Source organism: Ptychodera flava, chromosome 22 (assembly GCF_041260155.1).
Source record: "Ptychodera flava strain L36383 chromosome 22, AS_Pfla_20210202, whole genome shotgun sequence".
Lineage (NCBI taxonomy): Eukaryota > Metazoa > Hemichordata > Enteropneusta > Ptychoderidae > Ptychodera > Ptychodera flava.
Genome location: NC_091949.1, coordinates 34,829,924 through 34,855,368, shown reverse-complemented (window position 1 = coordinate 34,855,368; position 25,445 = coordinate 34,829,924). Strand labels below are relative to the sequence as shown.

Here is a 25,445-nt window from a genome sequence, read left to right as displayed (position 1 = left end):
GAATTATGGCTTTGTACACGAAAAAATCATAACAAAATGGCCGCCTGGCAGCCATATTGGATCATATCACAAAACAAATCCACACGCATATATATGACATTGGTCAATGTCCTTGTACCAACTTTGAATAAAATCTGTTGAAACATGTCTGAGTTATGGCGCTGTACATGAAAAAATCGTAATAAAATGGCCACCTGGTGGCCATATTGGATCGTATCACAAAACAAATCGACATGCATATATATGACATAGGTCAATGTCCTTGTACCAAGTTTGAATAAATCGGTTGAAACATGCCTGAGTTATGGCTCTGTACATGAAAAAATCGTAATAAAATGGCCGCCTGGCGGCCATATTGGATCATATCACAAAACAAATTGACATGCATATCTATGACATTGGTCAATGGCCTTGTACCAACTTTGAATAAAATCGGTTGAAACATGTCTGAGTTATGGCTCCGTACATGAAAAAATTGTAATAAAATGGCCGCCTGGCGGCCATATTGGATCGTATTGCAAAATAAATCGATGTGCATCTGTAGGTCATAGTGCTATGCCTTTGTGCCAAGTTTGAACAAAATTGGTTTGGCAGTGTCTGAGAAACTGTTGATGACGGACGGACGGACGGACGGACGGACGGACGGACACACGGACGGGACCCAATCTATAAGTCCCCGCCGGACTTCGTCCGCGGGGACTAATAAAACATAAAGACATCCTTGTTCAAGCAAAACTCAAATGTGAGGTAATGAACGTGTGTTTTTATGGGTGTTTTCTTTCATTTTATTTTTACTTCTGTGTTTCGTAGCTTTAAAAAGTTTAGGGTCGGCAGGTAAAAAATAGGGTAAGTTGGGTAATTTGAACGGCACAAATTTCTTTTTTCTGGGCCTAAGACAAAAATCATCCACCATGGACAGAATTATCTATTTATAGGTGTAATGTGAATCCTGACAGTTATGTTTCAAGGAAACCCAATACACACTTATCTTTGCAAACTAAAATGTTAAAAATTGTGATGTCATATGATAATTTGAAAAATAATGACTATATTTTCATAGAATCATTTCTAGAAGTTTACATAAAATATAGAATCGTTTGTGGACTATTAAGGCGATAGGTGGGCAGTGTGAAATTGAAAAATCCATTTAAATTATATTCAAAGCTATCATTTAAACCTGTCATTACACAAATAAATTGCCAATAATTTAATTTTATTCCTGTATTCTAGGAATTTCCACCTGGAACGCATAACTTTTATTTGCAAAACACACAAAAGTGGAATTCAAAAGTTGTGTTTTGATGTTTCTAGAAATATTCTGGCACATAGTTTGTTGAAAGACAGTGGACACGTCCACTATCCCATTGGTACATCCTGGGCACATCCACTATCCCATGGGTACATCCTGGACACATCCACTATCCAATGGATACATCCTGGATGCATCCACTATCCCACGGGTACATCCTGGACACATCCACTATCCCATGGGTACATCCTTCAAACGGAAAGTTCAATGACCCCATGTGATGTTACGATTTTGTCATAACCACTGTGAATGGCAATATTTCTTTTTTTTTAATCACCAGACTGTGTCTGTGACATTGCAACAAATCTAGGTCAGCAGTCGCACATCACACTCTGAGACGCCACAACAAAGAACTACTTTAATGTTATAGACCTATCACTTTACATCTTTTGTTGAAATTGTTGAACTACTACAGTTAAAAAATTATTACCTCATAACTAACCTATATGTCTTTGTCATTTGAAACAACTTAATAATTATTGGATGATCGATAAATGTCACTTTGTCAACATTTGCTTTACAGGGTGTTGATCAAAAAAAAGAAAGGGGACACAGCATACTGTCTGAGTCATTTCAGCCAAATTTTTCTCCCATCATTCCACTTCATGTATGTGATCTTACCTTGAGAACCAAAAGCTAGCACTGTTTGTTTCAATTAAGTACCAACATTTACCATATTATCATTGTACAAAATAATGGAGCCGTATCACAATTTACATCAAAATCTTGACCTTTGAAGGGACCATGGAAGTGAAAACACACATATTTTTATTTTTTTGACAATTTTCACATTTTCATTTTCTATTTGTATATTTTTGAAAATCATCTTTTCATTATTATGGTGGAAGCTTTCAAACCCATTACTTGCACCTACTGCCAATAACACTATGTCATCTTGTCAGGAATCTCCACACAGGTTTAATGTGATAACTCAAAACTTACTTCGGGCGTCATGCACTAGTAGGTTTCTGTTAAAGCTGCCATAAAACTGCTCACCTGACTGTCAAAGCAGTCTTGTCTAAAATGTTACAATGACCTGATTCCATAACCATAATTAGTATCTTACAGATTTTGCCATTATTGGAGATACTAGTGGTGCACAGTACCACCACATGCACACTCAGTCTGAAAAAAGTCATACAAACTTCCTAGGCCCATTCATTCACTGAAAAAGATTATCATAGAAATTGATAATTTGAACCATCAAGGTGCATTATACTCACGTGACTCCCTGATACCTCGCTGGAAGCCATCATACAAGGTGGTAACATCATCAAAGAACTGTTTGACTAACTCGCCATCTTTACAAAAAGGACTCCTACGAACATGATCTGTGTCCTAGAAAATGAAAATCAACAAAAAGCTGAGACGCGATAGAGACTTTTGTCTCCAAAGTATCCACTTTGCTTTGTTACTGTATTGCTTTCAACACAAAATCTACCTTTTGTTCAAGTATTTTGATAATTTCAACTGCACTTCTTGTTCTATGGTTGTAAAACATGTCTTGAAATACCTGATATTAAAGGGCAAGTAGCTGTAACTTTACTTTTGATGATTTTTTTCACTGTTTTTGTGTTTTAACATTAACATTGAACTATGGTTTCTCATATTACTCCCAAACCCAAGAGTGTTTTTAGATACACAGTATTAAGTTTGTCAACTCAGCCTGTACATGTATGGGCTGCACTTTTGCTTACAAGTGAATTCCAGTCCAGACTAAAATGTGTATTTATTTTTAGCCAGACATTGAAAATATTAACAGGATATTAAAACACTAATTTTGGTCTTATCCTAAAGATAAATATCAAAACAACAATCACATTTTCATGCAATAATAAAAGAATTACATGTACTTACAGGAAGTTCAATAGATTGGTGTTGAACATCAAATGGAGGGGTCACTGGCTTTGGTCTGGTGGCATAGTAGTACACTAGTATCCCAGCAACTGTTCCTATGGCAACAGCTTGACCAACGCCTATGTCAGAGCTTAGTTTCTCAAAGGATTTCAGAACATCACTCATGCTGAAACACTGAAAAAGCGTACATGAAGTGTACATTAATGATATTTTGCATAGCTTTCCAAAATAAAAAACACAATTTCTGACGCGTTTATTGAATTTTGTTATAAATTATAACTACAGTTGTAGACAGTCCAGAACAACAAAGAGTGCAGAAGTCCTTTGACAATATTCTTCTGACTGATTGAACAGTTTCAGTACTTATAACAGAAGACTTGTTTCTGTATGGCTCATACTTATAGACCCCTGGGCCCACCCCTATATATACACAGACATTCATTAATAGCCAGCATAGAAAACCTGCTGATGTGTTATTTCTGTTATTCAATAATAACGGTAAAATTCATCCAACCAATTAGATAACAGCTTTCGAGATGCTGTTCATTAGCCCTAGAAAACTGACATCTAGGCCAATAGTTTCTGACATCTAGGCCAATAGTTTCTGACATCTAGGCCTATAGTTTCTGACATCTAGGCCTATAGTTTCTGACATCTAGGCCTATAGTTTCTGACATCTAGGCCTATAGTTTCTGACATCTAGGCCAATAGTTTCTGACATCTAGGCCAATAGTTTCTGACATCTAGGCCAATAGTTTCTGACATCTAGGCCAATAGTTTCTGACATCTAGGTCTATAGTTTCTGACATCTAGGCCTATAGTTTCTGACATCTAGGTCTATAGTTTCTGATAATATAATAACGGTAAAAATTCATCCAACAAATTAGATAACAGCTTTCGAGGTACTGTTCATTAGCCCTAGAAAACTGACATCTAGGCCAATAGTTTCTGACATCTAGGCCAATAGTTTCTGACATCTAGGCCTATAGTTTCTGACATCTAGGCCTATAGTTTCTGACATCTAGGCCTATAGTTTCTGACATCTAGGCCTATGGTAGTTTCTGACATCTAGGCCTATAGTTTCTGACATCTAGGCCTATAGTTTCTGACATCTAGGCCTATAGTTTCTGACATCTAGGCCTATGGTAGTTTCTGACATCTAGGCCTATAGTTTCTGACATCTATAGGCCTATAGTTTCTGACATCTTGGCCTATAGTTTCTGACATCTAGGCCTATAGTTTCTGACATCTAGGCCTATAGTTTCTGACATCTAGGCCTATGGTAGTTTCTGACATCTAGGCCTATAGTTTCTGACATCTATAGGCCTATAGTTTCTGACATCTTGGCCTCTTGGCCTATAGTTTCTGACATCTAGGCCTATAGTTTCTGACGTCTAGGCCTATAGTTTCTGACATCTAGGCCTATGGTAGTTTCTGACATCTAGGCCTATAGTTTCTGACATCTATAGGCCTATAGTTTCTGACATCTTGGCCTATAGTTTCTGACATCTAGGCCTATAGTTTCTGACATCTAGGCCTATAGTTTCTGACATCTAGGCCTATAGTTTCTGACATCTAGGCCAATAGTTTCTGACATCTAGGCCTATAGTTTCTGACATCTAGGCCAATAGTTTCTGACATCTAGGCCAATAGTTTCTGACATCTAGGCCTATAGTTTCTGACATCTAGGCCTATAGTTTCTGACATCTAGGCCTATAGTTTCTGACATCTAGGCCTATAGTTTCTGACATCTAGGCCTATAGTTTCTGACATCTAGGCCTATAGTTTCTGACATCTAGGCCTATAGTTTCTGACATCTAGGCCTATAGTTTCTGACATCTAGGCCTATAGTTTCTGACATCTAGGTCTATAGTTTCTGACATCTAGGCCTATAGTTTCTGACATCTGGGCCTATAGTTTCTGACATCTGGGTCTATAGTTTCTGACATCTAGGCCTATAGTTTCTGACATCTGGGCCTATAGTTTCTGACATCTAGGCCTATAGTTTCTGACATCTAGGCCTATAGTTTCTGACATCTGGGCCTATAGTTTCTGACATCTAGGCCAATAGTTTCTGACATCTAGGCCTATAGTTTCTGACATCTAGGCCTATAGTTTCTGACATCTAGGTCTATAGTTTCTGACATCTAGGCCAATAGTTTCTGACATCTAGGCCAATAGTTTCTGACATCTAGGCCAATAGTTTCTGACATCTAGGCCAATAGTTTCTGACATCTAGGCCTATAGTTTCTGACATCTAGGCATATAGTTTCTGACATCTAGGTCTATAGTTTCTGACATCTAGGCCTATAGTTTCTGACATCTAGGCTGTGTTCGCGCTGCCCATTCGCCACGTTCGCAAATGCGAATTGAAATCAGCAGTGGCGAAGAAAAATCGATCATAATTCGCCACAGTGGCGAAAGTGATTTTTGTTTAAAATATTCCGCAAAATAAGCAAAAACGTGGGGGTTTTTAGTCTTTTGTTGATCTGCGCTTCTCTTTCGGCGATTCGCGAAAAAACTATATCTACTTCTGTATTGTTCTCTCTGACGTACGCAATTGCAGTCGAGCCAAGTCTCGCGAGAGATTTGACGTCAATTTGTATAGTGTACACCAAGCAAAGCGAACACTCGCAAGAATTGAAACTTTTGCTACAGCAGACACACGCATTTTAATCGTGGTCACAAAGTTCGGTGTTGAAATTTATTTGCATCGTGGTCTAGACGTTCCTTGTTGCGCATTTTAATCGAGGTCTTATTTTAATGGTGGTCGATTCGCATCGCGGTCCTCATGGTCCTGTATTGATGTTCATTAAAATCACCATCCCAACGACGCATTTCGTGTTGTTGTCAATTTGCATCGCGGTCTCGACGTTCCGTGTTGTTGTTCATTAGAGAGGTTATAATCTAATTACGTGTACGTCTGAAGGCACACAGTGGCGTACGGGTATCCATGCTCAGTTGTGATTTTTTTGGTTGATTTTGCTGTATTGTTTTTTCAGAAACATACGAAATTCATCTAAGTTTTAAGAAACAATTAATTTCTCTACACGAGGACTATTCAAGCTCGTTGTATCCTCGCATTAAATTTACCGATTTTCTGTAATACAGTTATTTATGAGGTTTACGGAAATTTTTGTGACAGCTTCAGGTAAAAAGTTGAATTGGACAACATTTCATTTATGTCAGGAAATCATAGCACGTACGTCTTTGTGCAGGTGAACTCTACGGAATTTTCTGATATCAAAGATGTTTGCTAATTTACAATGATACTCATACTAGTACTTAACGAGATTTTCTGTCTAAATTCCCGCAAAACACCAAGAAAATCTAGAAATTACTACACGTAATTAAGACTACATGTGGAAGTGTCGTTTGATGACGTTCCGAACGTCTGTGCCACATTTACGCGACGTCTTGTATGACGTGACAAAGACGCTACGTGTAGGCCTACTGATGGAACGTAATTACGTGTAACCAAACTTCTATTTTACACTGGTATGCAGATAAGAATGGACAGTGAAATTGATATAGATGTTGTCACACTTGTGTAATTGGTTTGTAAAGTTGTTCTAAAACTTGTCTCAGAAGTTGCACTGACTTGTTATAACTGCGGTGAAAATCAAAGAGCTTTTATGGACCCATAATAAACACACACCAGGGAGTACACTTTGCAGTGCACTTCACTTACACAGACTCATATTACTTTCCTTAGGCCAAAAAAAAAAAAAGAAATGTTTCTGGTCAGGTCTTTCTTTAAAAAATGGTGCGGCGACGCGCATTTTATTATTTTTTTATTTTTATTTTTTTTTCCCCTCAAGGGAGGGAGGAGGGTCAGTTTTATAGTTTTATCAATATAGTCACATATATACTGTTCATGCAGTCACTGATCATGTCCCCCAAAGAATTTTTTCTTTCTCTTCAGCCATTTTGGTTTGGTGTCAGCCACGGCCGCCGGCCACAAACAGAAAAAAAAGGGTGACGCGCTGTTGTTCAAGTGACGCGCGCGCTGACCAGAAACATTTCTTTTTTTTTTTTGGCCTTATATGCTGCTTTGAGTTACATTGTATCACAGCCAAGTCAGAGTCTAGTTGTCTGATTAGACTCTTGTTGCCTTTGCATTGTAGAAGTTCTTTGCCAAAAAAGTCAGGATTTACAGGAAAAGAGGTGTACATACGCCAGAAATAATAAGTGAGAATGTTGTCGAAATGAACAGGGATAGAAAGTCAGAAAATCTTTACCCTACACACACAGACACTAATCAGTGTCTACTTTATTGCTTTATATCAACAATTACAGCAGAAGCCTACTGTGAAACAACGATATAATCTGTCTTTAGTTTGCCGCAACTCCACTAAAGTTACCGATCCTGTAGTAAATTTTCAAACAACTTTACAAACCAATTACACAAGTGTGATAACATTTAGATCAATTTCACTGTCCATTCTTATCTGCAAACGACAGTAATCGCAGTCCGAACGTTCAGTGTTGCTGTCATGCTGTTGATTTGCATTGCGGTCCCAACCTTCCGTGTTGCAGTTCATTTTAATCGTGGTCTCAACGTTGCGTGCTGCTGTCGATTTGCATTGGGGTCTAGCCCTGCGTACGATGCTGTGTGTTCCGCTACAGCTAATCGCCCCGCTCACTCGCTTTGTGGTGAGCGGGGCGATTAGCTGTAGCGGAACACACAGCATCGTACGCAGGGCTACATCGGGGTCCAGAGTCAAGCAATTTCCACTGTTAAAATGAAGACAATTGGATACAAGGTTGATGTGTTGATAGTAAAATATTCTTGTGCATGCAACCGACATTGGAGATTATAGCATTATAGAAAGCTTTGTTTTCGTAAAAGTGTGTGGCTAATAAAATTTGTCTGTGGCTAATAAAATTTGAAACTATTCGCCACAGTGGCTAACAGCTTTCCAAACCCAGCGCTAACACAGCTAGGCCAATAGTTTCTGACATCTAGGTCTATAGTTTCTGACATCTAGGCCTATAGTTTCTGACATCTAGGTCTATAGTTTCTGACATCTAGGCCTATAGTTTCTGACATCTCATCCATGGCCAGAAGTCGGGATTTTTTCATTTTAGACATTTTTACATTTTAGTAGTGCATGTTTGACATGTTAGGTCGGAACTAACAGCCGAACTAACGTGACCAAAAAAGCCAAACTTGCAAAACTATCGTGTATCGTGCAGACCCAACATATCCGCACCTATCGTTTCTAAAATGTCTAACGTGTATGCCAGGTTGGAACTAACGTGCCTAAAATGCCAAACGTGCAAACCTATCGTGTATCGTGCAGACCTAACGTTAAAGAACCTATGTCTAACATGTATTGCATTTTAGGGCGTACAAATAAGTCCTATTCTATCATGCCAATCGTGCAAACCTATCGTGTATCGTGCACGCCAAACATGGATGAACCTATCGTGTCTAAAGTGTCTAACGTGTATATCATGACTGCACGATTGACATATGGTACCATTCGACTTATCTGGACATACACGTTAGACATTTTAGACAAGTTAGGTCCGTACACGTTGGGTCAGCACGTTACACGATAAATTTGCACGATTGGCATGATAGATTTTGACTCTTGGACAACCTAAAATGACATACACGTTAGACATTTTAGACACGTTAGCTCCGTAAATCTTAGGTCGGCACGTTATACGATATGTCTCAAGATTCACGTGATGGCCTACAAACACGATAAGGTCTAACTCTATCATGCCAATCGTGCAAACCTATCGTGTAACGTGCCGACCTAACGTGTACGCACCTAACGTGTCTAAAATGTCTAACGTGCATGTCATTTTAGGTTCTCGACATGGATAAAAAAATCTATCATGCCAATCGTGCAAACCTATCGTGTATCTTGCAAACCTAACGTGTACGGACCTAACGTGTCTAAAATGTCTAACGTGTATATCATGACTGTACCATTCAACTTATCTGGAGACCCTAAAATGACATACTTGTTAGACATTTTAGACACGTTAGATCCGTACTCGTTAGGTTTGCACGATACACGATAGCTTTGCATGATTGCCATGATAGATTTTGACTCGTGGACAACCTAAAATGACATACACGTTAGACATTTTAGACACGTTAGCTCCGTGAATCTTAGGTCGGCACGTTGTATGATATTTCTCAAGATTCACGTGATGGCCTACAAACACGGTAAGGTCTACCTCTATCATGCCAATCGTGCAAACCTATCTTATATCGTGCAGACCTAACGTGTACGCACCTAACGTGTCTAAAATGTCTAACATGCATGTCATTTTAGGTTCTCCACATGAGTCAAAATCTATCATGCCAATCATGCAAACCTATCGTGTATCGTGCAAACCTAATGTGTACGGACCTAACGTGTCTAAAATGTCTAACGTGTATGTCATTTTAGGTTCTCCACATGACTCCAATTTCTATCATGCCAATCATGCAAACCTATCGTGTATCGTGCAGACCTTACGTGTACGGACCTAACGTGTCTAAAATGTCTAACGTGCATGTCATTTTAGGTTCTAAACATGGGTCAAAATCTATCATGCCAATCGTGCAAACCTATCGTGTATTGTGCAAACCTAACGTGTACACACCTAACGTGTCTAAAATGTCTAACGTGCATGACATTTTAGGTTCTAAACATGGGTCAAAATCTATCATGCCAATCGTGCAAACCTATCGTGTATTGTGCAAACCTAACGTGTACACACCTAACGTGTCTAAAATGTCTAACGTGCATGTCATTTTAGGTTCTCCACATGAGTCAAAATCTATCATGCCAATCGTGCAAACCTATCGTGTATCGTGCAGACCTTACGTGTACGGACCTAACGTGTCTAAAATGTCTAACGTGCATGTCATTTTAGGTTCTAGACATGGGTCAAAATCTATCATGCCAATCGTGCAAACCTATCGTGTATCGTGCAGACCTAACGTGTACGCACCTAACGTGTCTAAAATGTCTAACGTGCATGTCATTTTAGGTTCTCCACATGAGTCAAAATTTATCATGCCAATCGTGCAAACCTATCGTGTATCGTGCAAACCTAACGTGTACGGACCTAACGTGTCTAAAATGTCTAACGTGTATGTCATTTTAGGTTCTCCACATGACTCCAATTTCTATCATGCCAATCATGCAAACCTATCGTGTATCGTGCAGACCTTACGTGTACGGACCTAACGTGTCTAAAATGTCTAACGTGTATGTCATTTTAGGTTTTCAACATCGGTCAAAATCTACCATGCCAATCATGCTGACCTATCGTGTATCGTGCAAACCTAACGTGTACGGACCTAACGTGTCTAAAATGTCTAACGTGCAGACTTTTACAGTGTTTAGTCATGCACGTTTGCCTTACACGTTTGGGTTCTATAATGTATGGCATACAACTCTCCATAGCACGATAGCTTCAACAATGTGAAACGTGCATTTTCACCAACTACTGGCCATAGCTCTGACATCTGGGCCTATAGTTTCTGACATCTAGGTCTATAGTTTTTGACATCTAGGCCTATAGTTTCTGACATCTGGGCCTATAGTTTCTGACATCTAGGCCTATAGTTTCTGACATCTAGGCCTATAGTTTCTGACATCTGGGCCTATAGTTTCTGACATCTAGGCCTATAGTTTCTGACATCTAGGCCTATAGTTTCTGACATCTAGGCCTATGGTAGTTTCTGACATCTAGGCCTATAGTTTCTGACATCTAGGCCTATGGTAGTTTCTGACATCTAGGCCTATAGTTTCTGACATCTAGGCCTATGGTAGTTTCTGACATCTAGGCCAATAGTTTCTGACATCTAGGCCTATAGTTTCTGACATCTAGGCCTATAGTTTCTGACATCTAGGCCTATAGTTTCTGACATCTAGGCCTATAGTTTCTGACATCTAGGCCTTATACTAGTTTCTGACATCTAGGCCCATAGTTTCTGACATCTATAGGCCTATAGTTTCTGACATCTAGGCCTATAGTTTCTGACATCTATAGGCCTATAGTTTCTGACATCTAGGCCTATAGTTTCTGACGCATATATGTCTCTCACACAAGGTGGACATTCATACTGGCAGTTTGATGAAAAAATCTTGAACCCTGGCATCTGTAATGCTGTGATGCCGTATGCACTCACAAATAACATTCAAGCACGCCAATTGCTATGGTAATCACAGGACGTATGTAAATATCTTGCCATCAAAACCAGATTAGCATGACAATTGCCTGTTTATTTCTCAGTTTTAGACCGTGTTTCCAACAAGTAATGGACATGACCTTGGGCTGAAATGGATCCACCAAACTGATAACTTTGCATCACTCCCTGAGATAGCTATTTTAATCCTTACAATGCACAGATAGGTATGTTGGCTGCAAATACTTAACGCAAAATGAGACAGAAAACTAAAAACCATGAGTTCAGTTTACTATTTTGACTAAACAATCTACAGAGGAAAAATCACAAATGAGATGGCAACCAGGAGAAATTTCTAAAACAAAAACTCAAAGTGTATTTGAACTTTTCATGGATCATTCTAGTTCACAAATGTGGGCTAAAAGGTAAATTTATGGTCACCAATTACCATGGTGAAATGTATCATGTGACAATTCTTGGGAACGCCATTAAGGCAAACTGTAAGACAGAATATATTTAAATAATAATGATTTTGTCTGCTTTTAGAGGGCACTGTCGATAAATGGTTGTTGATGTTACTCCATGTTTGAACTGTCAAAAGCAAAGTAAACTGTAGCCAGGAACAAAAGAAAATATGCTGAATTTTGTCTGTTTTTTTCTTAAAATGGAATACCATACTGAACCAGAAAATGTTTACATATTGAAGACAAAATGCTTGCTTTCAATTCCAACTCTTTAAAAAACATGAAAATTATTCTTTAGCAATTTCAGCTTTTTGTGACAAAAATGAAAAGCTTCTTGATTTTCACTTCCAGAAATAATAATATGTGGAATGTTGGACTGTTGATGAAAAATGTTGTGCAATTCTCCTTTTGTGGAAGAAACTCAAGAATAAGTCTGTCGTAAAATGGATTCAAGTCAGTGTAATGACACTCTCAATGAACAGCATGCGGCTGGTCGTGTAAATCTTTTCAGATGAAAGGAAAAAATGCATCAGTCGACATGACATATGTCAAGTGTTTGCTTAGACACAGTACAGGCGCAAAATTTGATAGATTTTCACAATTTTTCAAAAAATGTGGACAAGAGTTTGACTGTTAGCTCACCTAAATATGCGTACGACATCTGTTAGAAATAGAGTCTGTTTTGACCGAGATTACAAGTTTATCACACATCCCAAGGTTCAAAGGTCAAAGGTCATAGAACAGGCTGTTGTTCACTACCATTGAATGATAGGCTATATGGTGTATAATGGCTTCAACACAGCCTTTGATTCAGACAAGTGGCAAATTGACTGTTGGATAGTTGACTATAGGCTTAATATTGAGATATCACTGTGTTCTCAACAACAAACTGTGATGTCTGCATTTCACAGACGAAAAAGCTTCAGCTGACTATTCTATACTCATTTTAACTCTTTGAGCATCAATATTTATCACCTTTATACCCCAGTCAATTTATTTCAGATTTTTGACAAAATTTTGATAAAATACATTAGCCAATGAAATGTAATTATACATTTGGTCTAAAATTATCAAAACAATTACAGATAAATTCAAAAATATTGGTAAAATGTTGCATTAAAATATTGGCGGGAAAAAATTAGAGCACACAAAGGGTTAATGGCATGCTAATCAGTGGAGGGAGTAATTTTAATTTCTAGGTATCCATAAGTCACATTTTGTGCTTCACAATATATATTTTGACATATAATTTTTACAATATGACGACTAATGATCATGTCATTTTTTAATATTGTGAGTGCCTTATCATTTTCCCCAGTAAAATTCAATTTTCAAGGGCTTTTCTAGGACTTTCAAGGAGGCTTTGAGTCAAATTCACAGTCTTTCCAGTCCCTGAGCATACCGACCCTGCTTTCAATAAATACAGAGGTATCAGATTTTCAGTGGTAAGATAATGCCCTGTTTTTATTCTGAATGTAATAAAGGTAATGGCGTGATCTTCCTGGGGGGTAAACCATAGGCGGCCCATACATATTGATAAGCTTATTATTGAATTTTTCTCAGTTTTCTCTGTCACTGTCAGCCCCTCTCCTTTTCTTCATGCTCTGACTGATCGTAGTAAATAAAATAAATGACTATATAGCCTAACCTATAGCCTCTTGACTCATTATTCATTTTACACTCCATTACAAGGACGTATATCTCTCATACACACATGCTGTAATTGATTAGTCAACACAACTAATTATGCTAATCCGTGGACTTATCAGAGGTTGGTCAACATCGGAAAGATAGTGATGTTAATGAAAAAGGAGAAGGTATGAAGATCTTGGGAAACGTGTCCCGAGGACGTCCGTAAACCTAGTGGACGCTTATATATTCATGATATGCGCAAACAAACACTGCTCATTATTCAAAAATAAACGGGAAGTTAGATCGAAAGGAACACTGGAAACGCGCATGCTTTTCGTTGCCAAGCGCCAAATTCTAACATAACTAAGCAGACATGGTCCTGCTCCATGTAACAAATGCCACCCAGAAAGTATCGACCGACCAAGCAGAAAAAGATCGCCGGAGTTGCCGTTTCATGAGTTTTTCAACAAAATTATATAGATGTATGTTTCACGTCGTCGTTTTCTGGGAGTGTATATACCAAGTATAATTTACAAACCGCGTCGTGATTCAAGGCACAATGGTGACACATTAGCAGGAGCACACACTGGCGAATTTTGGCCAGCACTGTGAATTTTTAAACCAGTCACCTTCATTTCTCTGCACTCGCTATTAACTCCATGTCTACCGGTAACATATCGTTATTTTCTGTCTCAAAGTACGTACCGGCAACAGGCCTTTGACGTCAAAGTCGGTTATTTTCTGGTGTACGGTAGCAACCAAGCTCATGACTAGAATGACTGTACGGCGTCAAAGAGTTAATGTCGCCGGTTACTTTTTTCGCATAGTAAAAGAGAGTTGGTCGCTACATAGAGCTAGTTTCTAGCTCCATGGTCGCTACTAGTCTAAGGAATTCATCGATTTTCAATCGTGCCTTATGCAGTGTTAGTGCACAAAATTCCCGAAAGAAGCGGCGCACGGGCTCTAAAACTTCGTTTATACTGTTAGGCTAGCTTTGGGTCCATATTTTCCACCCAAATTGCCAACACTCATCGACAACATGGTTATTAGGAGCCTACCACTACCAGAAATCCGCTCGGAAATCACCAAGCTATCGCCGTTTTTCCAGCTTTTTCCGACATGGCTACTCGCAGACCGTTCTTTTTCTGGCGTACAAGCGATTGACGAGGCTCAGTGTAGCCCGTCTCTAAAGTCACCTGAGCGGTGACCTCGCAACATCGAAACAAACTGACATCACCGATGATGTCGGCCACTACGTTAAGAAGCCTGTGAGAATTTTTACCAGCACTGTGAATTTTTTAAACCAGTCACCGTCATTTCTATTCACTCGCTATTATCTCCATGTCTGCCGGTAACATATCGTTATGGAGAAGTTTAGTTACACGTAATTACGTTCCATCGTCAGCTGATCAGTGATAACCATACGTCGCGTACGTGTAGAACATACGTTCGGAACGGCAAACAACACCTCTACACATACAAAATGTAGTCATAATTACATGTAGTACTTTTTAGCTATTCTTGATCATTTCCGCGAATTTAGACAAGAAACCTTGTAAACTATCATGGAAAACATCGTTGATATCATAATATTTCGTAGAGTTTGCACCAGCGCAAGAAGTACTTGCTATATGATTTCCTTACATGAACGAAATGTTTCTTAAAACTTAAACAAATTTCCAATGCTTGTGAGAAAAAATACAGCAAAATTATCGAGAACGCACAGCAGACATTAGGCAGACCACCGTCCCTCCATGCACGGACGGTGGGCAGACAAAACCTTAGCAACACCACCCGATTGAGAGAACCACGCTTAACCACACGAACTTTGACCCTAGTCAAAATCAGGCTTGTCCCTGGGAAATATGTTTACAAGTTTGCCCACATATAAACAACGTAAAGGTCAAAGGTTTCAACTTCCGACTTCCTGCTTTACGGACGTCCTCATGCCATGAACTGCAGGCAAGGCACTGGCAGGGTTTGCACTGTTCGCGACCATTTAAACGTTTGAAATAAGAGTAGCTGGCGCCCCTCGGCCATCGAAATACATTGGCTGCAGTAAATTTTGGATAAATGGTCATGACTGGCCGCAATTTGGTAATTTCTGGACACATTTCAGGAGAGCTTCTTACCTTCCCGTTTTAGTAACCATTCCTATCTTTCGCGATGTTGACCAACCCGTAAAATCCCTGATAAGTCCACGGATTAGCATAATTAGTTGTGCTGACTAATTAATTACAGCATGTGTGTATGAGAGATATACGTCCTTGTAATGGAGTGTAAAATAAATAAAGAGTCACAGAGGCTAGGTTAGGTTATATAAACCTTTTATTTTATTTATTCCGATCATTCAGAGCATGAAGAAAGAAGAGAAAATGATAGAGAAAACACTGAAAAACTCAGTACTACTTATTGGGTCGCCTGTGGGTAAACTGTGACTTTTGAGTCATAAATCCAGCAAACAAACGATAGATCAGTGGATAATGTCCACACAGTATCTATTATATAACTGCCGTTCTTGTACAGATAGCACATAAATTAATGGCTAAGACAGAAGAAATTCTCTTGAATGACAAAGAAATGAATTTATATAAAGATTTCATTGAAAGAAAAGGGTTGATTTGTTTGTATTTAGGAGACTCAACTGAAAACTACAACCCTGAATTAAGCTACAAAATTGATATTATTTTTAAACAATTCTTAGTCGAAGCTGTAGACAACAGAAGGAATTTTTTGAACTAGCTGTTAGCATTCTAGTTTTTATTATTATTGTTGCTGTGTTTTGTTTTGTTTTGTTTTTTGGTTTTTTTTCTTTCTTCTTCTCTCTGTACTTGAAATTTATTTTTCATCAGTGTTTTGCAGCTCCTAATGTTTTATTTAGTGAGCCCCTGATCTAAAAGGGATGCAGCAAATAAATAAATAAATAGCACTACAAATGTCAAGGTTCCTCAATTATTGAACAAGATAAAGTGTAGCAGATCAGGGCTATTTTTACATCCATGAGCAGATCCAAATTATCAAAGTTTACACTACAGAGCTACCTTCTGACTGCTTGAAACTGACTTGTATCAACCACCTTTCACTGATCAGCTCTGCTAACACCCCTTGCTACAATAGTACGTTTGAACATTTGAACCCTGGCAGGAATGCCAAGAATGATTTTCTGTCATGCAATGTCTCACCTGACCAGTGACCTGCGTCTTTTGAATACATGACATACCGACAGCGGTGATTACAATGACACTCTCCACGGCAAAGAACAAGGAGGAATGGCAGAACAATGGTAACGCATACTACCAAATGAAAAGATTTCTTTCTTTACAGTCAGAAAAAAATACCTGTGAAAGTAATGTTGTTTGTGCACCAATACAGAATGAAATGTCAGAAAATTACTCCTATTTCTTCGAGCAGTTGCAATTGAGAATCAGAAGACTTTAATAGTTGAAAGCATGGAAATTTGTTTCTGAACTGAGTCAGAATACAAAATATATCTCAATTAATAGCCCTATTTGATATGATAGAGTCATCTGTAGGATTTCTTTAAGTCTAAAATAAATGTTCATTCTTGAAATGTCAAAATTATATTTAAATTTATTTATGTTGAAGTTGGATTGGAGATGCTTTTGGAGTTAATATCCTGGGCAGAAAATGGATATGAAACAACATTCAACTCAGTAAAGTGTTGCAGATGCTCAAATGCAATGAATAGAAGAGTCACTTTTCAATGAGTTGAATGCCTTACAAAATTTAAGAAATTAATCCTTCGCAACAGCGGATCAGAATTCTGCTTCGATAAAGTAAACAAGACTTGGTTGATTCACACCAGATTTCTGGTGTCCTTTCACCAAGTATGAATGACCTACAAGTCAACCTTAACAATTATATTATGTAAGAGTACAGTCAGTCCTGCATAGTATCAATGCAGTAAACCAAATGACGTCGTTTACGAAGGAGTGTAAAAACTGAAGACTGTTCAATTTTGGTGAACGGTATTTATTTACTCTTATATAAGAGAGAAATTCCAGCCTTTAGCAGTATAATCAGTGACACCACTGAATGAGTACCTACACCTATGTGTCTAAAACTGGGATCTGTATTGTGACATTCCTTCAGCAAACTGAAAGCAGATCTCGACTTAGATGTATGAGTCAATCAGGTTAAGTTGGCACTAACAATTTAGGTGAAACTATGATACTGTGCAGATAGAATTGAAAAGAATGCAGATGCAGTGAAGTGGATTACGTAAATCAAACAGCTGCAATTTTGCAAATTTGCAAAGGGTAATACATATGGCACGTTACCAACTTAAAACCCTACCTCTACATCGAGACATGGGGATTTTCACTGAATTGGATTTTCAAATTGAATTCATATGCACAGTACTCCCAATACAATCAGAAGGGGTTACATTACACTATTCCAATATTGCAATAGCAATTTACCCTATACAGCATAATTTTGGACACTTAGTATTGTGTGGAGATTGGGTCTAAACACAACGTACCTGCACCACCTCCAGCAGACAGAAAAAGGTCAAAACCCAGACCCACAGAGCTCGCACAAGGCGACATAAAACACCTGCAAGCCGATCCATCGCCCTCTACACAATGACTACGCCTACTCAGAATGTATACAGGCTGGGCTGTCAACGATGAAAGTGATGTCGTGGTCATGTGACACACACTGCAAGGTCAATGACCCATTCAGCTCTGCCTAGCAACAGCCTTTGAGGGAGGGTCCTATGATATTGGTGGGGCTTAAAGTATTACTGGCTGAAGTGCATTATTTATACAATCATTATACTGCACTACAGTATCTCTTTTTTTCCATTTGCAATCATGGCAGCAAGATTTCTTCCAATGGGTCCACATTGAAAATTTTGTCTTCAAATCTTCAAAGCCTCCTGCAAATTTTGATTGTTCCATCCCTGATATTTCACTCCACAATGAAGATGGAAGGGGTCATCAGGTCTTGCTAAACACATAAACCACTCAATATCGATAATCTACACATATCTAAAGCACTACATCCTCGTCTGGATACATTCAAATTTAATGACGATGATAAAATGTTTCTGCGACACAGGAAAGATAATCATTTATTGATTTGGATCGAACTGAACATTACACCTCACATTTCTAAATTCAGAATGAAACACATTTGTGATCAAGTCAAGTGACATCACTCACTATTTTTTACTGCTTTCAAATTATCGATGGAAAGACAAGTAAGTGAACACTTTCAGAGCACCACTGATTAATCTGAAATAATAATGCCATGGGATGTCAAACTCCGGCAAGATTAGTTCTACAGCAGAAAATCTCAGAGAAGTTACACTTCAAGGGCAGTTTACCGGGAAACAATGATGAGTTTTGCTCTTTGAAGGCAGAGCCTGAGGGCAAAATGTAGCTAGTTATCAAGTCACTGAGACACTTGCTTGTCAGTTTTATGTCACATCGGTCATCTCATCTCCTTATTTCAGACTTGGAAGTTATAAAAGAACTCAGTTTGACCTTGATATATGTACTAGACTAGATCTTCAAATGAACCAGACAGTCTGAACCATACAGCAGTGTCTGGGTCTGAAAGGCCTCTTCAGATTGACAAAGACACATATAAAACACTTAGACAGCCACAGACTGCATGTGACAAAACATCACAAGGGTGACTGCTTCAGAACTAGGTACGTCAATAGTCTCTGAAGTATTGCGTATAACCTTTGACCCTTTTGGACCTTTACAACATATCCACCATTTATCATATACCCTAGACTCTTTCACAACCCCTCATCCACTACGCAATTTTTTTTTTACGCAATTCTATCCTCAACCATATGGTGATGCGCCCTATTAAAACGGTCTTTCTGGCAAGCGAGGCTGACCGAGCCAGCCAGGTTTTACTGTAGTATAATGTGACAGCGATGTCACGTGCATGACACCTGTTGTCGTGGCCACTCTCAGTGTAAACAAACCAAAAGGGCTGCCTCTCTCCGCTCCGTACGACAATGGAGCATGATCAATATCAGGAGGGATTTAAAGTAGAGGAAAGTTTTTGATTGGTAACGATTATAATATCATAATGTACCTTTAAAATATGGCTATTTTTGAATCCAAGTATCTTGTCTCTTGGTGTTCACTGATATATGGAGAATTTGTAGGAAGTAGTATTTGACTTCTTAATTCCTATCAGCCTATTTATACAAATATTTCCATATTTATACCCGAGGCAGAATAAAAGTAAAGCCTCAAAATTTAAGGTTTTTCCTATCAATTGTCAAATTCTGGGCACAAGTATATAATGAATCCGTTATTACCCAACATCGCCTGTTCCTTGACTCATATCAGCATCCTTGTCATTTGTGCTGCGTTAGACACTCCACTTCGTCTCCTGGCTGACGCAGCACAAATAACACTCATGCTGATACAACACAGGAACAGGTGATATTTGGTACTATTATACCACTATTACCAGTATATTGATGGCGCAAATACTACTATGTGATTGGCTGAGACATGAAGATAACAGTGCTATATTTACAATATAGTATGGTTGAAACAGGCACAAGCTTTCAGCTAGAGAAAAATTCCCTTTTTGACATTTCACGCCAGAATTTCAATTCAATATTATGATATAATAGCAATAAACCACCTCAGCTCACCACTCGAATTTGACCAGTTCACTCCATATGTGCACTCGCTACATGTATTGCTCGTGCATATATGTCATGAACTGGTCAAAATTTTGTGGTATACTATCGCTGGGTGTGCTTTTTTGCTTAAATAACCTGTAAGTATCCACATAGTATTTATACCTTCTAATTATCTGCAACCAATAACATACAATGTATGGCTACCAAGTCTTCAAACCAGTTGAAACCAGAGACAGACATTGATAACATTATCCTGTTCTTAATCAACAACAGAAAGAATAATAACAATTGCAGCTGTAAGAATTTCTTCACTTTGTTTAAAATATTTTCAAAAGAAGAAACCTTCTTTCTTCTGAGAAACTACGACTGCCAGACAATTATCTTCTATTAACTGAACTCAATATTGCACACAAACTAAATTATACACGTAATATCACAGGCTGGGCGAAAATAACTTTGTGCAGAAAACGTTCCCACAAAAAACCTGTAAATATAATTTAATAATTCTCATATATCATCTCATAGAATTTTTAAGAGCACTGACTAGATGTTATAGTGTTACAACAAAAAAATGTCCATCAATGCTGGCTTGAACATAAAATACAGGCAAGATGGACAGATTGCAATGACTTGACCCACGAGGGCGCTGTTTGATGCCATTTGTCTTGCTGGCGAAAATCCACGTGAACATTTTAGAGATAGAGATATAGCCTAATTTTTAATAGCCCAGTTTTCTCTACTATTAACAGTGAAGTTGGAGGAGTAATAGCATTGACCTTGAACTTTGAACCTATGTCAGTCCACAGTATTTTGCTGAGGTTCTGGAACATGGAGTCCAATCCTGCTGTCCCGTACAACAATTGTATTGATGTTTTAACGTGAACTCAAGTAACATGACTGCAAAACCTGAGTAAAATTTTACTATCAGGGTACTGGTCTCCACAAAAACACTGAGACGGAGAATTTAGAGATGGGATATGAAGCCATTCAATCATTCTTAATTGACACATCATGCAGTTCGAATTGCTGGAAAAATATAACCTTTCTTACAATTAGAACCATAGGGTCCACGATCTCCGATGATGATGATGATGATGATGATGATGATGATTAAATATTTAAAATAGAAGAAAAATAAAAATATATTTGGACTCAGTAAAGCTGTTGTTGTTATTGTTGCAGTTGATAGTATTTGCAGAAAAGAACAAATTATGCGCTGCAAAATTCAATACAGCCTTACTGTACACATGGAGGCAAGCTACCTCCATGCACTACACATGCACTGCAAAATTCAATACAGCCTAACTTTAGGCTCTATTGAATTTTGTAGCACATGTGTATATAGTATAAAGGCTGTATTGAATTTTGCAGTGCATGTGTATAGTTTGGCTGTATTGAATTTGCAGCGCATACTTTGTTCTTTTCTGCAAATACTATCAACAACAATAATAACAATGACAACAAATTTACTGAGTCCAAATATACTTTTATTTTTCTTCATTTTTAAATATTTAATCATCATCATCATCATCATCATCGGAGATCGAGGACCCTATGTTAGAACATGTTTAAAACCGGCATCCATAGGGGAGAGAGTTACCTTAAAGGTATACAGTCACCAGTAATCTAAATATGCCCATATATGGTCAAAGGGGCGTTCCTTGGTATTCAAAATGCCCACGTGAAGGCGCTGTTTTTAAAAAGCAGCCACCCGCTTAAAATCTGTGATTGGTTAGATTTTCTCTTTCCATGGTAACTGTGGCAAAATTGGAACAGGTGACTATATACCTTTAAACCAACATCTAACCATTACCATACATGCCAACAGACGCTGATGTCAATATAAATTTATGTAAATCTTCATAACGGATGCTGAGAGAAAAATGTCATTTTAATATTCCCCAAGCATCATTGATTTTGTTTACACTTGCATCAACCTGGCTCAATCAACACTTGAGTGACTAATACTATAGGTGTATTTTAATTAACCTTTTCTTGTTTAGGCTATAAACACTGACAAACAATTACATTCACATATGCACAATTATAAACAGAATTTTTGGGAAGGAGAAAGAATGTGTCATCCATAGTAGATTATTCATGTAATATGGCCAGTTTTATCATTGAACGATTATCCCGCTTATTTTTGGTCAGCGGGACAAAATGTCCCACAATTTTTTGTTCTGGTGAGAACACTGCATTTGCAATCAGCACTATAACCATTGCAAGTGTGTAGTTGTCCAAAAATTATTCTATACTGGCTAGTTGTTCCACTTATCAAAGGAAATTTAAGAATAAAAAACTCTAAAACATGAACAATATCACAGAACATTTAAGCTACCATTTGAGCTAAAGACACATGACTCAACATGGGTGATTTTCAATGTAGCCCCGGCGATTCTAAGTCACAACGCGAACAATTTATTTGCAATATGACAGTGAAGGTAGAGAACTATCTTATGATACATAAGATATCAAAACAAGACTATGATTCAAGTTATACAGCTGAGTAGCTTGGTGTAATTGAAAATGTATACTTTGTGCAAGCACAGTCCCTGTGGTTGCAAGCTAGGTTGTTATACAACACTTCAACGATTAACACCGCACAGACCTGAGCAGGACTATGTGCAATCTGATCAAAGATGTTGCCAGGCGACTTCACAGTACAATAAATTACCCATAATTCAGTTTGACTTGTACACACCACATTAAAATTTTATAACTTTTTCAGTACTGCATGATAGATATTTCAGTGTAAATTTCAAAGAAACCATTAAATAACCGTAAAAGTCACATTCTGCAGGTACTACAAATGCCATACTTTTAGGCGCAAGTTATGACAAACTGAAGGGGTCATTCTCTGAGGAAACTTAGCATGCAAATTTCTTTTGTCTTTCTGTTTGGCAAAAATCAATATCCTTTTGTTTCATAAAACAGGTGCAACTAGTCTGCCTACTTTTCATTACATCATTCTGTATGGCTGAGCATACTTTTCTAAATCATTTAAAAAGGGAATTGAGAAGAATGGTGTCCTCAAAAGTACGATTCAGAATTTAAAAAACTAGTCTGTGAATTTCTCTACACATGGGAGACACAGTAGATGTCACTGAGGAGTTTCCGTGTGTACAAATCATGATGAATTATGGGAAATATTCAGTACTGGGGACTTGTCCACCTTTCTGTGTTCTCTGCTGTCCACGTTAACTAATAAATCGCCTCACTACAGCTAACGAGAACAGTAAAGAACGAGCAAAATTGGAGATATCACTATCTCCATAATACATCTGATTTTACATGTAATCAGATTGGGCTCGGTATGACGGTAGTGGTAGTAGTACTATATTTACATGACCGTCCATATCTGGACACCGCATCAGAAATCCATTGTCCAACCGATCATGTCACAGTCTACGCTCTATGCTTTCTCTCGGCGATTTTGGGTGTTGGCCGGTGGGAAAAAAATTGCCAAGGAAAGTTAAGGCTACGGAACAATATGACACGGAAACAGGGAACGATGCAATATGTCGAGGTCACACAATATGATGAACTTGGGGGACTGCACTGATAAGAATACTTCACATTACTCACAGTCGTCAGGTACAACACAGTCGCTTGTAGTTCGGCACTGCGCAGCGCTAGCGGATTGTCCCTCTCTGTGACCAAGAAAAGGGTATGTTTTTCTGGGTCACAGAGCAAGGGCTCTCCGCCCTGTACCTAAACACACGCGACTATAACTTACACGTCCAACAAGTCCATTACGGTAAATTACTTGGAATATATGCCTACCTGCATGCGCTTGTTCAGACGCTCTTGTAATCTGCATCTGTTGATGACATGACAAGTCGCTGTCGAAGTTATTTTCGTATTCGTATTCGAGTTGTTAAGGTGAAAGTGCGATTTCCAGCTGTTGTTTTGCAGCACGTACATCTTCATGCTGTGTTCACTTTCACTTCCAGGTCATCCGGGAGGATTTGATGAGGAGGGGTGGGGTGGAAGCACTGTTGTGAAGGGAAACACCCAGAAATTCCTTTAAAAGTTAGAACTTGTTTATCGTGACAGAAATGAAGTAGAAGATGAGAATCACTTCTTGTTGAAATGCCTTGTCCATAATGTGGAGAGGCAATTGCTGTTTCATGGAAGTCAAATCGAAAATTCCTAATTTTGACATGTTTAAAATAAACACTATGTACTTAACACTAATGAAAAACTGAAACCACCTTGAATGATGTTACCCAGTTTCTAAAAAGACGTTTACGAATACAACAAATTACCCATAGCCCCTTAAATTATCCATGAATCCCTGCCAGTGTATTTTCATATATTTCTTGTCTTTCTTTTGTATGTGTATTTGTTTTCTTTTATTGTATGACCCCTTTTAATTCCTCCAGGAATTATTGTGTGTTAATATAGTTAATTTTAATATTTTATGCAGTGAAATTGATTGGGCGTTGGGGGATTTGGGAATAAGAGAGTGGTCATTATTTGCCACGGGGGTACGGTGCAGAGGCCTTAACAAATGATGGACACTAAAGAATACTAAAGAATGGATACTCAAAATAGTTATAAACAAACGGAGGGGGGGGAGGGTTATACAAACTTTTCATGTGCTATAATCGTTCTAAGTATCACCATGTAGCGTAATTTTGGAGTCCAATTTTCAAAGGTTTCTGAGCCTGAGAAGGTATCTTATCTCCCAACATATTCACTATTTTACAACATGCCTTGTCATCAAACATAAAGTTTTAAGTAATGCATTGACAGCAAATATTGCACCTACCTTAAAACTATAGTTGCATTCTCTTGCAACGATATGTTTGCCTTCGCTAGATGATGTGATATTTGAACTGGTACAGATTACGTGTTCAGAAACATCATCACAAATGCATAAATAAATGTTCGATGCACGGCTTTAAAGTTGTAGCTTAGATTGTCGAGGTCAGAAGTGATTTAGTGTTCTAGATTTCACCAAACGACAGCACATGCTTCAGCTTTACGATGGGTACAACTGTCGGACCCACACTCATGCTGGACTTAACACACTCCTCCTAGGCTCCCGTCTGGTCATTGCTTCAATTTAAAAGGTGCCAGCCAGAAATTTTCACGGTAACAAACACTTATTTCACTTCGATTCACAAAACTCCCCCGTATTTTTACAGGAATATAAAATAGAAGTTGAATTCTTTTGCAGTCAGTGTGGGGGCCTAATCAAAATTTCCGATTTCTCTTGGCACTCAACGAACCCATTGGGGTCATAAAGATTCAGATTTTGTCAAAACAAAAGCAAGTAACTCGTCGACCAGAGATGGCGCTATACATAGAAAATACGATCTGTTTTTCAAGTCTTTTGTTGATTTCTAATTACCATCAGGGAAATCTTTTTATCATATT

The 25,445-nt window shown here is 38.3% G+C and overlaps 1 protein-coding gene across 4 annotated transcripts in view; it reads right to left on the bottom strand.

The window, feature by feature from the left end:
• Positions 1–23,994, bottom strand: part of LOC139123282 (long-chain-fatty-acid--CoA ligase 5-like) — a 52,053-nt gene extending 28,059 nt beyond the window's left edge. For 2 of the 4 annotated variants that reach the window (XM_070689417.1, XM_070689418.1), the window contains exons 1-3: positions 17,913–18,069; positions 3,167–3,340; positions 2,533–2,647 (exon numbers count right to left, since the gene is read on the bottom strand). In XM_070689417.1, the coding sequence (XP_070545518.1) occupies positions 2,533–2,647; positions 3,167–3,340; positions 17,913–18,002 (379 nt within the window). In that variant the 5' untranslated portion in view covers positions 18,003–18,069. Of the gene's footprint in view, positions 1–2,532; positions 2,648–3,166; positions 3,341–17,912; positions 18,070–23,843 lie in introns of those variants that run through there. The other 2 variants (XM_070689414.1, XM_070689413.1) reach the window with 2 other exon arrangements.
• Positions 23,995–25,445: the final 1,451 nt, after the last annotated feature.